This window comes from Poecilia reticulata, chromosome 1 (assembly GCF_904066995.2).
Source record: "Poecilia reticulata chromosome 1, P_reticulata-male-v2, whole genome shotgun sequence".
NCBI classification, from domain to species: domain Eukaryota; kingdom Metazoa; phylum Chordata; class Actinopteri; order Cyprinodontiformes; family Poeciliidae; genus Poecilia; species Poecilia reticulata.
Window position 1 is genome coordinate 19,064,939 of NC_088830.1, and position 14,210 is coordinate 19,079,148.

General features: G+C 38.6%; 2 protein-coding genes across 4 annotated transcripts; both read left to right on the top strand.

The window, feature by feature from the left end:
* The first annotated feature begins 1,532 nt into the window (after positions 1-1,532).
* On the top strand, positions 1,533-4,061 carry enam (enamelin). Its single transcript, XM_008413886.2, has 8 exons — positions 1,533-1,642; positions 1,821-1,882; positions 1,990-2,013; positions 2,172-2,234; positions 2,378-2,416; positions 2,511-2,534; positions 2,612-2,677; positions 3,155-4,061. The coding sequence occupies exons 2-8, from the start codon at positions 1,829-1,831 to the stop codon at positions 3,512-3,514; spliced, it is 630 nt and encodes a 209-aa protein (XP_008412108.1). The 5' UTR covers positions 1,533-1,642; positions 1,821-1,828; the 3' UTR covers positions 3,515-4,061.
* A 1,253-nt stretch (positions 4,062-5,314) lies between these two features.
* cnga1a (cyclic nucleotide gated channel subunit alpha 1a) lies at positions 5,315-11,573 on the top strand. 3 transcript variants are annotated; one of them, XM_081608223.1, is made up of 10 exons: positions 5,316-5,847; positions 6,667-6,715; positions 7,744-7,848; positions 7,985-8,041; positions 8,147-8,218; positions 8,307-8,450; positions 8,539-8,643; positions 8,859-8,965; positions 9,626-10,236; positions 10,327-11,573. In XM_081608223.1, exons 3-10 carry the CDS (start codon positions 7,772-7,774, stop codon positions 11,314-11,316), a joined length of 2,163 nt encoding a protein of 720 aa, XP_081464349.1. In that variant the 5' UTR covers positions 5,316-5,847; positions 6,667-6,715; positions 7,744-7,771; the 3' UTR covers positions 11,317-11,573. The 3 variants fall into 3 exon arrangements, with proteins under 3 accessions (XP_081464350.1, XP_081464349.1, XP_081464346.1); XM_081608224.1 differs by lacking the exon at positions 6,667-6,715 and having other exon boundaries at positions 5,315-5,847; positions 7,988-8,041; XM_081608220.1 differs by lacking the exon at positions 6,667-6,715 and having other exon boundaries at positions 5,318-5,847.
* Positions 11,574-14,210: the final 2,637 nt, after the last annotated feature.

Sequence of the window (14,210 nt, forward strand, 5' to 3'; positions counted from 1 at the left end):
GGTTCCTCTTCTTTTTAGGGATTTGTTATCGAAACATTAAGTGGCGTTATTGAATGAAACAATAAAAACAGAAAAGCTGAGTGGAAAAATTGGTAATCCAACCCCAGATCTCTCCCCCCCCAACAAACAAACAGGTAGCATATTCCTGTTAAACATATATATTTACATTATTTCAACTGTGACACTGATAAATATTGTTCAAAATTATAGACACAATGAACAAAAAATGGAAAAAAATATTAGCTTGAGAGATATTAAGCTATTAAGATAATTTAATCCCATTTAGCATCCTAAACGACAAATGTCTTTCTGAATACATGCATCAAAAAAGACAAATAATGATAATTACATACTATTGCCCCTCTGTGGAGCAAAGCAGAGTTTAATTAGGATGGTGAATTACAAGTATTCCTGTTGGAACAGACAATAATGTCTTCTTCACCTCATTAAACTCATAAAATAATCTGAGTGTGGCATCACAGGAACAGAAGGGCTTTGAAGAACTAATGAAGTGATTGTTATCTATCAGAGGAACTCATTATCTCAGCAAATTTCAGTCAAGACTGTCTGGGATGAAGTTTGACAGATTACACAGTAAATCTTAACGTATCTGATTTGAAACAAAGAAAGAAAAGAAAAAAAAGTATGAAGACTTCCAAAGCTAAAACAAAAATTGATTTTTATAAACCAAAAAGGTTTCTTTAACTACAAGGGAAAACAAACTCCTCAGATGTTGACTATTTTGGCTAAACAAGTGTTTTTATGTAAAAACCTGGAAATACACATGGATTATCAATGAATGTTTCTTCAAGAGACCAGCCCTTTGAACAGTGGATTATAAACACGGTAACTTCCACTAAATACAAGAGCCAATAATTTTACATTTTATGCTTTGCTTACTATTTTGGGATTTGTTTCTACGAGTATTTTATTCCTTTCACTAAGAAAGGCTGCCTCTGGTTTAAGTTCAGGTTGTTCTTAGACAGACGTGTCTCACGGTTTTTAAGAGCTTGTAAACAGTTAACCTAATTTCACACCAGTTTCCACAGTCCAGACAGATTTCTTTTTAAATATTGTCTTCTTTTTAAATATTGTCCATATGCAGCAATGTGTGTGACATAATGTTAGCGACATTTTATTATAACCCCACAGCCTGTGAAAATCTGGTAATTGTTCTGATCCTGTCTTATGGATACTTTTGCAAACATTGACTAGAACATCCTAATGAGAAAATCTCGAGTGCATTAAAGAGTGCACTAGATTTGTTTGTACATTACAAAGAAAGTTGACTTCAGTATTTATCTCTAAGTCAGTCTGTAATGCCCCTGTTTTCTACATAGCATCCCCCTCTTTCTACTTTCTCCATATTTGGTCTTAGGGCAATAAAGAAGAGCATGTTTGCTAAGCAAACCTGCACAGCATGTAATTAACAATAACAAGGGCCTCATCCCCACATACCATTTTTTTTTCTTTTTTTAGTTTTGACATGTAAGAATCTTCAAACACATAGCTGTGTGTGTTTTAGTGGATGTGATTGGCTATTAGAGGATATAAAGGGCATCCATGGGAGGCATAAAGTAGACTTCATTCCCCCCTGAGGAGGCACGTGTTAACGATTTTGCAGTTCCAAAGAAAAAAGAAGGTGAGTTGAATTTTTATCACAGAGCTCATTGTTGACATACTCTTGCAGTTCTGAATTATACTACAAATGATCTTCTCTCAAGCTATTTCTTAAACATGTGTTATGACTCCATTGTTTTCATTTAAAGTTAATGAAACAGGAAATGTTCTATATTCTTTCCTACATTTTTCTTTAACAGCCATCACAATGAAGCAGGTTTTAATCTTGCTGTGCCTTCTGGTCTCCGCCTTTGCTGCCCCTGTAAGTCTCGCCAGTCTCACTGTTTGATATATACTTATTTAACTCTTAAAGACTGTTGTTCTTCCAGACTAATTAATGTCTGTTCACATCCCTGCATCAAACTGTAGGCACCAGGCAGCGAGAGTAGTGAGGTAAGAGGATTCCTCTCCTCCTTTTCGGTTCAGTTTCGTGTCCGACTGCGTTGGCTTGTCGTCAGCTACACGGCATGATGGGTGTCTGAGAGGGAGGAATAATTGGCTTTGTTGTAGCTCACGTCTGGAGATGTCTGGTATTTTTGTGTTTTTGGCAGGCTGCAGCACACGCTAATGAGGCCCTGAGGTTGATGGAGATGTATAGGCTGTACCAGCAGCAGGTGGGGGAGGAAGGGGAGACTTATTGACATCCTATCCAAATAAATATCAGTGGTTTGCTAATTTGCTTAGATAATGTGGCATTAAGCATCAACTTCAAGTGTGAATCTGTTTTTTGTTGTTGTTGTTTTTGTTTTTTTTGCAGGGGCTTGCAAACCCCTTCCTTCCAGCTGCTGATGCTCCTGTAAGTTTATTCATATGAAAACTTTGCATAAACTAACAGACTATAAACTAACGATTAATGAACAATTTTTTTTTTTTTTTCATTCTTTGGAAAGGCTAATTCTGTTGTTGCTCCTGCGGTGAGTATGACTACAGCATCACACCGTTTATATGCCAAGACTTTCCATTTGAAGAGAGAAAACAACATCTATTTCAGGTGGTTTCTTACCAAGCCCAGCTGGCTCCCGCCCCTGCGGAGGACGACTCAGACGAGGAAACCGAGGTGCGGTTCTAGACTAAGCTTAAAGATAAATATTTAGTGTTTTTAAGCGGGTTTCAACAGTCGCCGTGTTCGACGTTTTGCTGACTTTACTTTCGTGTGTTTGTCAGTTGACAGTTTGTGCTTTGAATGGAGACAAATCACAGGTGTAGCTTCCGATGTGTTTTTCTCCACTTAGCCTCAAAGTGGGACAGTGAGTCAACATAAACATCCTAAAACTTAAATAGCTAAACAATTCAGTAATTTCATATCCAACCAGGTCTAAAAACTTCTAGGAGTAGATACATTTCTGTGTGCATTTACCTGACTTTCTGACTTAATGGGTGCCAACTTCATTTAGAATAATTTCAACATCTAATGCACATCCCAATATTTTTGAACAGTCCCTCTTGCATTAATTTTCCTTTGCTCATTAAGTATTCCCCATATTTACTAAATATGGTGTGGCCTTCACGCTGTTTTCTTTTTTTTTTCTGTTAGGATGGGAACCCCGCTCCTAGAGTTGCAGTCGCCGGTGCTCCTGCTGCTCCTCTGAACTCTGACGAAGAGGAGGAAGCTGAGGAGACGGAGGTAGCTGAGGTTGAGCCGACTGTGGTGGACACGGCACCTGCAGACCCCACAGCAGCCCCGGCAGCAGCTGCTGAGCCTGAAGTGGTTGACATCCCTCCAGATGTTGCACCAGTTGATGGTGTTGTTGTTGCCGTGCCCCCTGTTGACATTGTTCCTGTGGACACAGCTGCCGAGCTGCCTGTCGACGTGGCCGGCCCTGTCGCTACTGATGTTCCTGTTGCTGATGTTGCTGCAGCCACAGCGGCTGCTGAGGTTCTTGCAACACTGTAATTATCCACCTCTCCCTTGTCTCTGAAGGTGTGTTGTGTGTTTACAGAAAATTGGAGCTTGAAACACCCTTAGCTTACTTTAGTTGTAGGCTTCTTGAATGAACATTGGAAGAAGCCATGACAAAGATTAAATAGCTTGTCCACATCCAAGCCAAAATCTTGATGTGGATTATTTTTCTTTTATCCCCTTTTTACCTTTATTTTCTCAAATTTATTTTAATTGGTTTGCAATTTTTCAACTCTGTCCACTGAGTGACAAAAGGTCAGACAATGTCTTGTTTTTGTTTCTGTTATCCACATTTTATTGTTACAAATTAAAACAAATATTCTTGCTGAACATATGTTGCTATGTACATTTTTATCTGAGACATAGTGTTATCTTTTCAGACTGTGAATGGCAATTTTGATTTGAAAAAAAAAAATCCCATGTGGAGTTCCTCAAGGTTTAATTTTTGGGTGATTTTTATTCATATGAGAGAGAATCTGTACACTCCTCCATCTCTTACAAGACAAATCCTAATAAAAGGTCATATTTCTGTGTCGCCACATGACCATGGTTAATTGATTTCATTATTGCTATTTCAAAAGCTTTTATATAAATTTATTACACAGCATATCTTTTTTGCTATTTTGATGGTGAGGGCAATAAAAGGGATTTTAAATACAGACATTTTTGGCTAAACAATGATGGTAGAGACTGCTAACTACTTACTTGACAACTGTGAAACTGATATTGACGCCACTCATGTAGAAATAGATCATTGCTAAGGCTGCCGAGTCATGAAGAGCCTTCATAAGGCAAATTATTGCAAGCTCCATGAGGAGAAAAAGTGTGGCATAAAAAGTTACACAAGCAGCACACATGACCACCGTCTGGAGAGGATTATGAGGCATAAGACTATGAAATTTACAAGGCATGAACAGCAGTTAGACTCTGTGCTTCGATGCACTTCAGTGACTCGAAATGCTGAACCTCAGCTGATACAATACAAAACCCTTCATTACATGCTCTACACGGGATAAACGATGTTCCAAATGAGATTCCCACTTACCAACATATCTACAAACTACATGGGAGATGCAGTTTGGAGAGACAGGCTCTTCCATTTATGGCTTTTGATCAAAAGAGTGTAAAGACTTGTCAACATGTCTAAAGTACACTGTCCAGGCTGCTCCTTACTTTTCCTTCTAGGGAACATCATAAAAGTAGACTTGGAAATAAGTAGATGTCACACACTTCTTGTATTTCATAAAAAAATGCTGAAAAACTGGAAAAAAAAAAAAAAAATCTTATATCATTAATTTGAAAAATCTTTTGTCAGATGTTGTCGCTAGAAAGTGTCTGATTTTAGGAAAAACCAGCAGAGGAAATTCAAATTGGTTTGGTCTCCAATAACACAGAAGCCATCATTTGTCACGTTTTTCCTTCTCTCACAACCCACTTTCCTTTCTGACCACTGTCAAAGAAAAGGCCATGAGAGCTACACAATTTTTTCTAAAAAACTCAAGAAAACAAACAAAAAGGAAACATTTTTAATTTTTCCGTGCGAAAGTACTAGGGAAATAAATTTGACCTCATTCGTCTATGATAATTTGCAAGCCTAAAATCTCTTACTGCATTAAACTGTAAGAGAAGTAAAGTTCAAATAACCTCCTCAGTTTTCTGATGTGAATACAATATTTACTGAGAATAAGCTGCAAGAATCTGATCTGCCAACAGGGTGAGCCACTCTACCACAGGAAGGCCACCAGCTTTCTGCTGCCAGAGGTCCGCTTCAACTTTACTCCACCATTCTTATGCATTTAAAGGGGGCAGATCTATCTGATCTGAAATCTGTTCTGCTGGTGCTGGTCTAATAGGATCAGGGCAGGATATGTCTGAGAATGCTGACCAAGCAGCAGGGGTGTGTGTGCGTGTGTGTGTGTATGTGTGTATGAGTGAGCTCACTGCAAGACTAAAACCTATGCTATTTCACAAATGGCAGGAACAATACGGATATTTGCAAATTATAAAAATGAGAACTTGACTGACACAGAAATGGCTTAGGAATCATCCAATCATCTAAATTCCTTTTCTCAAAGCTTGACTGACAAGTGAACAAACTAAGATGGTGTCTTTTCTTTTCTCAGCTAACTCTAATCCCCAAATCCTTGTGAGGGTCACTCAGACTCAGTGACAGTCATTCAGACTCAAACTCAGAGATATCAGTTTTTAGATATGTCTCGACACTAATAATAGTATTATTACATGACTTATCGTTTTTATTTTAGAGTTAAAAGGAAATTACGAAGGGATTAAGAGAAATGGACTTAATAAATTAAGGACTAGAAAAGGTAAGACCAGCTATATTTTACTACATGCTAAATGATTATGGACTATATTAAATGAAACATTTTAGTATTATGAATCTAGACTGCACTGGCACAATATTAATGATTTGTCTTTTCTGTTTTGTTTAACTTTATTTTTTTGTGTCCAAACACAAAATTGAGTCAGACGAGGTTTTACTGAAATATCGAAGATAGTCATGCACAGTCAGATTCACGACCAGTTTATCATCACAAACATTGGAAAATAGTAAAATGATACAGACAAAACAATAAACATGCAAATTCTCTGTTTTTTTTCGGGTATTATTTATGAATATAGATGTAATCTTGTAATTTGAAGTTCTCTGCTGCATAAGTTTGTGGAGGAAACCCATCCTGCTGCTTTGTGCTGCTTAATAAATGTGTTATTAAAAATCCAACAGCAAAACAAGATACAGAGAAGAGTTTGACTGATATGTGTCTGTGGTTTAAATTACTTTTAGAGAAATCTAAAAACCTGTCAGTCGATGCTTCCAGGATAGAAGAATGCTTTATTTTGGCAACCTGATTTCCAAACACTTGAATTCATAATTACAGGGTTATGTAAAAAAAAAAAAAAACATATCAATGTGGTGCAATCGTATAATTTTTCTTCAAACTCCTGCTTGGTGTTTCCATTGTATGATTGTATTTCACATACTGCTCCTTTGAAGTGCACTGCTTTAAAAGGGAATTACATTAAAACCTCTTGAGGATTTTCATATTTTGTTATGTTGCAACTGCAAATCTTAATGTACATCAGGTTTCTAAACAGCATATTTCCTTCTATGCACTCAAAACTAGGTTGAGACTCCTTTTATGAATTACCGCACGAAGGCAGCGTGGCATGGAGGTGAGCCGACTGTGGTTCTGCTGAGATGTAATGGAGGTCCAGGTTGCTTTGGTAGTTGTCTTCAGGTCATCTGCATTGTTTGGTCAGGTGTTGTCTCTCATCTTCCTCTTGAAAAAGCTCCAGATCTGGCCCGTCTGCTGGTCATTCAAGCACAGAAACACTGTTATCGCTGAACTAGTTTTTGTTATATCTGGCACCATAGGCAAGTCCTTCTGGAAAATGAAATCAGAATCTCAGTAAAGCTTGACAGCAGAAGAGGCACAAAGTACTAACATTCCCTGCTATGTGACTGCACTGGTTGTGTGGGGACCACTGTGGACCAAGCTGATATTATGACATCCAAATCATGAGTGGCTGTGGAAACTTCCCACTGGACTTCAAGCAACATGGATTTTGTGCCTCTCCTCCTCCTACAGACTCTGGGATCGTAATTTCCAGATAAAATGCTCATTTTCACCCCCCCCCCCCAAAAAAAAAAAAACACATAAAAGACAGATCTCCCACTTAAGTTGTTGATCTTTACAACTCCTCCTCAACCCTGTGTTGCTCTATCTTATAAAATGTTGTGAAAACACTTTAACGTTTAAGGTTAAAAAAAAAAAACTTGGCTGTGTCAAAGTCACTGTGTGATGTTAAGTCACAGCTTTGTGAGAAGCTAACATTAAGATTAATGTAGTATTTATTAAAAGTAGATAGAAGTATTATTTATCAGTCTACAGAGGCTAACTTTTAATCTCCCTTAGTTTTCCTTTAAGAACTTGTAGCTGTTCAATTTAATTTGTTCTTTCCTCTGCCACTAAATGTAAGACATATCATTTTGGATCCCTTCATCTTGAGTCTGTAATCTCAAATCCAACACTTTCTGGGAAGTGTTACATTTTCACCCTGCTTCAGTTTCAAGCCACGTAGAACAACTTGTGGGGCTTTTTTTTACTCTTACACTCAAAAGTCCATTAGCCAGTATTGACATAATAAGTTTGATTTAAGTCATCATTAATCAATGTCTGTCTTTTGTTTGATCTTTGCAGGACAGATCAAACATTTGCTACAATAACCATGTCCACCAATGCAATGTCAGGTCACACAGCTTGCAAATTTACCACAGACAGTGAAGAGCAAAGTGAAGATGACCTGTAAGTCGTACTTCAAATACTTTACCACTCAAAGGCCGACCTGTGTTGAGTCAAATGCACAGTTCATAAGAATGAAACAAGACAAGAGATTTGCCCAATAATTAACTTTGTGTGTAACATGCTGTGTTTCTTTCAGCAGTGCGCCTCAATCAAATCGTCTGGCCAACATGAATAACAGCAACAACAATGAAGAGTAGGTACAGTTTGAAGTTCTGGAAATATATGGGAGCCCTTCACTTTTCTTTGATTAGCCATGTGGGCTCAGTTAGCCTGTTAAATGTCTTATTTTTTTCACCAGGGAAAAAAAGAAAAAGGAGAAGAAAGACAAGAAGGAGAAGAAAGAGAAGAAAGACAAGAAGGACAAGAAAGAGTAATTATTTTACATTAGGAAGTCTTGACTAATGTTACAAACCTTTGAAGAAAATCTCATGGTCTGTCCATTGCACTGAATCTTACAGAAAAAAGAAAAAGGAGAAGGAAGAAAAAGAAGCAAAAGAAAAGGAACAAGAAAGAGAAAAGGAGAAAGAAAAGGAAAAAGAAAAGGAGAAAGAGAAAGAAAAGGAGAAAGAAAAGGAAAAAGCAAAAGAAAAGGACAAAGACAAGTAGGTTCACAATTTGGAAGAATATCTGGAAATAATTGCCATGTTCGTTCAGGTGGATGATTTCTTCTTTCTTTCTGCTCGTTCACAGGCCCAAGGAAATATTCGTCATTAATCCTGCAGGGAATTTGTATTACAACTGGCTTTTCATCATTGCAATGCCAGTCATGTATAATTGGACGGTGATTATAGCCAGGTAAATTAGCTAATTAGCTAATCCACTGCTGCATTGTCCTTTTTTGCCACATGTTTATTCAATGGCACTTTCTAACTTTTGCATAAAATGAGGCCAAGTCATTTCAAGGTTGTTTCTCAAATTCTAGATTTAGCTAGAATTTAGAGCAGTCAAGAAGGTCACAATCTCTGTTCTGTTAAGGGGATAAACAATAATTTATTACTATTTTCCAACAGGGCATGCTTTGAGGAGCTGCAACGGGACTACATTCTCTACTGGATTTTGCTGGACATCAGCTGCGATCTAATTTACCTGGCGGATATGTTCGTTAGAACCAGAACAGGTGAAAACAAACTTGGGTTTTCTCATTTATCAAAAATAAAATCACCAAATTAGAAAAAATAGAGTTTGTCAAAAAGATTTTAAAATGTCACATTTAAAATAATGAAGATAATGTGTTCTATGCTTCCCCTCTTCACACTGAGTATAAAGGCATCCTCTTCCTTCATTGTGCATCCATCCACTGCTTTGTTTTCTATGGTGGCTGGGGGGGCTGGTGCCCATCTCCAGCAGTCAATGGATGGGATGTTTGGCACATTGCTTGGTGGCTGCAGGTTAACTTCAACTCCTTGTTGCCTTGTTCTGTTGAGAAAACACCCAAGTCCCGATTGTCCTGACCTGTCAAGCTGTCCAGAGTTTATCCCAAGTCCCACCCATTGACTACTGGAATAGGCTTATGCCGCTGGTGAAGATGAACACAATTAATCTGGTACAGACAGCAGATGGATAAAGAAAGGAATACAGTACTGTCTTTATGTATCCTCGACACAAACTGTTTAAACCTGAGGTTGACACTACACAGTGCTAGATGCAAACTCAACTACTGTGCTGTAAAACAAGAGAACCGTATTTGCACTGTTTGTAACCAAAATATATATTTGGTGTACATAAACTTTACAATTAAAACTGACCCTGCTTCTGCATTGCATCTCCTCCTTTGCAGGGTATCTTGAGCAAGGCCTGATGGTGAAAGATATGAAGCTACTTCGAGATAACTACGTCAAGAGCTTCCAGTTTCGTCTCGATGTTCTCTCCATGCTGCCGACGGATGTACTTTATTTCGTCTTTGGCCTTCACTACCCCGAGATCCGCATCAACAAGCTGCTGAGAATTGGCCGAATGATGGAGTTCTTCACAAGAACGGAGACTAAAACCAATTATCCAAACATCTTCCGCATTGCGAACCTAATCATGTACATTCTCATTATCATCCACTGGAATGCATGCTTCTACTTTTCATTCTCCAAGTTGATTGGCTTTGGCGCTGATGACTGGGTCTATCCAGCTCTTGATGATCCAGAGGAGCCTGAGTTTGGGAAGCCTATGAGAAAGTATGCATTCAGCCTTTATTGGTCCACGCTGACTCTGACCACCATTGGTGAAACTCCGCCACCTGCTCTTGACTCAGAGTTTCTCTTTCATGTGATCGACTTTTTAGTTGGAGTCTTGATCTTTGCTACCATTGTGGGAAACATTGCCACCATGATTTCCAATATGAATGCTGCACAGGCCCAGTTTCAGGCCCGCATCGACAACATCAAACAGTACATGCAGGTGAATATCATACTGAAGTCTGAATGAGAAGCTTCAATTATAGAATTACCTGAAGGGATGTTAATGATACACTGTTTTTTCTATTCATAGGTTCGAAAAGTCAGCAAAGAACTTGAGCTACGAGTTATTAAGTGGTTTGACTACCTGTGGAATAACGGCAAGGCACAGGATGAGAGGGAGGTGCTGAGATATCTTCCTGACAAGCTACGAGCGGAAATAGCCATTCAAGTTCACATGGACACCTTGAAGAAAGTTCGGATTTTTGCGGACTGTGAGGCAGGCCTCCTGATCCAACTCGTGCTCAAACTCTGTCCGCAGGTCTTTAGTCCAGGAGACTACATTTGCAAAAAGGGCGACATTGGTCGTGAGATGTATATCATAAAAGATGGAAAACTAGCAGTTGTTGCCGATGATGGAGTCACACAGTTTGTAGTGCTGGGAAGTGGTAGTTATTTTGGTGAAATTAGTATCCTTAATATTAAAGGCAGTAAAGCAGGCAACAGGCGGACTGCTAACATTAGAAGCATTGGCTACTCTGACCTCTTTTGTCTTTCCAAAGACGACCTGATGGAGTCACTGATCGAATATCCAGATGCCAAAGCCATGTTAGAGGAGAAAGGCCGGCAGATCCTGATGAAAGATGGTCTCATAGACTTGGACCCCGCCAACATTAAGCCTGAAGTTAAGGAGCTGGAGGAGAAAGTCACCAAACTCTACAGCACAATGGAGCTGATGCAGGTGAAGCTTAAGAAGATTTTGGGAAATTACAAACATGCTGGCAAAGCCCTGAGACATCGGATAACAGATCTGGAGCGCCTGAGTGGAGAGGAGGTGGAAGAAGAAGAGGAGGAGGAAGATGAGGGGAAAATAGAGGCTAAAGAGAAGGAAGCAGAAAAAGAAACTGATGAAAAGGTTGTGAAGGAAAAAGAAGAAAAAACAGAAGAGGAGAAAAGAGCTGATGAAAAAGACGTGGAGGAAACAGAAGAAAAAACAGAAGAGGAGATAGGAGCTGATGAAAAAGTTGAGGAAGAAGGAGAAGAAAAAATAGAAGACAAAAGTGAGGTAACAAAAACAGATTAGGATAAAGGTGGAGAAGGAGAAGGAAAAGCTGATGAAGTTAACAAAGGACAAGCAAAAGAGGACAAGACAGAAGAGTAAAAGATAAAACATACATTTGGTGTCTGAAAAACTATTGTTGAAATGATCGCTGTCACTCATCCTGTCAGGCTTTCTGGCCAACTCAGAAGGGATGATCAGGAAAGACGATAGCTAAAATATCAACTCAGATATGTCCATAAAACTATTTATTGTATAATTATATTTTGTCCAACTGTTCAGGTTGTTGTCATTTGTTTTTCAATTTCCAAAGACTCATGTACACTGAGTCTGGAAAGACCTTCTGCTATTTGCAGCACAGCAGCATTAGCTGCTGTCCTTATAAGTGCTGTGAGCATAAGTGTTATTGGACCAGAAGAATATGAATCATGCATCAAATGTTGCAGGTAAGAAACACCCACCTGTACTTGATGGGAGTGAAACTGTATTTTAGTGAGCCAAAAGGGCTCAATTTGCATTCAATTATTTGACAGATCATTTTATCAAAAGCACTTTACTGCTTAGGAAAAAACCACTCGGGTTCAGAGCCGACATTTTTATATCACAAAAACGTGTTGAAAGACAAAGGTCAAAGTCAGGACTAGCACAGAAATACTAGTGAACTGAAGTTTAGGTATTTTTCAACAGATTTCTGCTGTGATGGCAACTGGTAGCTTTTCTCACCTAAATAAAACCAGAAACGACAAAAATCTGTGCTGAATGTGTTGGGTGGGGACATACAGCATGGCAGTAGCAGTTGACAGTATTAAGAGAAACAACATGAGACTGTTTATGGTAGCTGTAGGAAATGATGGCAGCTCCAGTGGACAAAAACGTCCATGACTACTTCCAATCTGGCAGCCACTGGTTCCCAGTTGACGGCTACAAGTGACACAATGGGATGTGTCTTCATTTTTTTATGACTAAATGAAAACCACATCTGCTGGTTTAATTCTGCACCACCTCTAGCATCTTCCAGGAGTGAAGATTTTTCATTTCTCCACCTTAAATTTGTCTTTTTGTTTCTAATAAGAGTCATTTCCTGTTCAAAATATGTTTCAAACAATAACTGCACGTAGCTGTCTATTCCAGCATGGCATTTGTCAATTGAGACTCCGCTCATGTATGTGACACACGGGTACACACAGAGCACCTTGAGAAAACCGCGGCAGCAGCTACCACTCAGACCAGCTGGGAAAAAAAAGAAGTTTAAGAAATCAACACAGAATAATTCAAGGAAATTATATAATTTAGCAGATGCCTTAAATTTAGTAAACTGTAGCCCAAAATATTAGACAGATGATTTTTAAAGAGCCCAAATACAAAGGCTTACAGGAGACAAGCAGTCTTATTAATTAAATAGCAACAATATAGTGGTGTAGAAGTTAGGTGAGCTTAGATGAGAGGGAACATGGAACAGCTGTGGAGAAAGGCAAAACAGGAAGTATGACAGAAGGTGAAAAATAAGCACAGATACTCTTATCTGCTATGTTGTAGAATAGACGACAATGCACAAAGAACAGACTGCAAGAAATAACTTACATGGTTTCACAGAGGAATTAACTAATATGGACAGATTGTAATGAATAACAGGAAATTAGCTGAATACGGCAAAGGCATGAATACATAATTAAAACCGAATCCAAGAATGATTAATGATTAATTTCCCTAACAAATTAACATTGATTCAAAAATTATCATCACTCATCCATTAACAGGAAATGAGACAAACCCTAAATATATATGGTAAGTAGCAGTTTTCTTCCAAATGGTTAAAATGTGCTGTTTTTTGATGGGTAAGGTCTAATATATATATATATATATATATATATATATATATATATATATATATATATATATATATATATATATATATATATATATACACAGTGGTGGGAAGTAGTGGGAAGTAACGACGTACAAGTACGTCGTTACTGTACTTAAGTACAATTTTCGTGTATCTGTACTTTACTTAAGTAGATTTAATAATGGATACTTTCTACTTTTACGCCACTACATTTTACAGTAAGTATCTGTACTTTCTACTTCACTACATTTCTACAAAAGTGTCGCGTTACTCGTTACATCCAAGTGTGTTTTTTTTTCCCGTTAAAATGTGAAGTTCAGGGACTTAAGGTGGCGCCGTAAAATCCAAGCAATAACGTGACTTAGTGTCTGTTGTCACCCATCGGCTCCCCCTTTACTCGCACGCGGAGCTCCAAGATATGCGCAGTGGTTTTCTCTGAGCGTCAGTCATATAATAGTACGGGAAGCGCTGCATAAATCATAAGATATGGCGACATGTAAAATCAGCAGCGCTTCGCTTTCACAGACGGTGGGGACTTTGCCCAATTTTTAACGTCACTTGGAAGGAAAGCTTAAAGAAAGGTAAGCTCGGACGTGATGCTAGCAAAGCTAGCTGTATTGACTGAGACACATGTTGCATCTGCGATGACTGTCATGTCGCAGATATGGGACAATGCTGTGACCAAAGTGCAATGTTGTAATATGACATTCATGGACGATCCGATTCTTCTGGACGGATCTTGACTAAGTCCTATAGTACTGAAGCCTCAGTGAGAGCCGTTCTTTGTTCTTGTAATGCTCTGCGTACACTGCAGTAGCTATTTTATTTCATTAAAATATCTTTATATTTAATTGGTGAATAAATAAAACAAGAACGTAGGAACGCAGAGCATGCTCATTGCTCTTTGTTTTCGTCACCTGTCATGGTGGCAGACGTTGCAGCAGGAGGGAGGATGAGAACAGTCACGGTGTTCCTCCTGCTTGGTTACTTCTTGCTTATTGGGCCTTGGACAGTGTTCATAGTTGAGCGTTGTTAATTGCTATGTTTAATGGTGCAGACAATTATTATTTCT

Bases quoted from the DNA above. Each gene is read 5' to 3' on its own strand.
- enam (XM_008413886.2), top strand. From the start codon at position 1,829: ATGAAGCAGGTTTTAATCTTGCTGTGCCTTCTGGTCTCCGCCTTTGCT. The intron at 1,883-1,989 runs GTAAGTCTCGCC...ATCAAACTGTAG, and splicing joins TCTCCGCCTTTGCTGCCCCT to GCACCAGGCAGCGAGAGTAG. The intron at 2,417-2,510 runs GTAAGTTTATTC...TTCTTTGGAAAG, and splicing joins TTCCAGCTGCTGATGCTCCT to GCTAATTCTGTTGTTGCTCC.
- cnga1a (XM_081608223.1), top strand. From the start codon at position 7,772: ATGTCCACCAATGCAATGTCAGGTCACACAGCTTGCAAATTTACCACA. The intron at 7,849-7,984 runs GTAAGTCGTACT...TGTTTCTTTCAG, and splicing joins GAGCAAAGTGAAGATGACCT to CAGTGCGCCTCAATCAAATC. The intron at 8,219-8,306 runs GTAATTATTTTA...TGAATCTTACAG, and splicing joins GACAAGAAGGACAAGAAAGA to AAAAAAGAAAAAGGAGAAGG.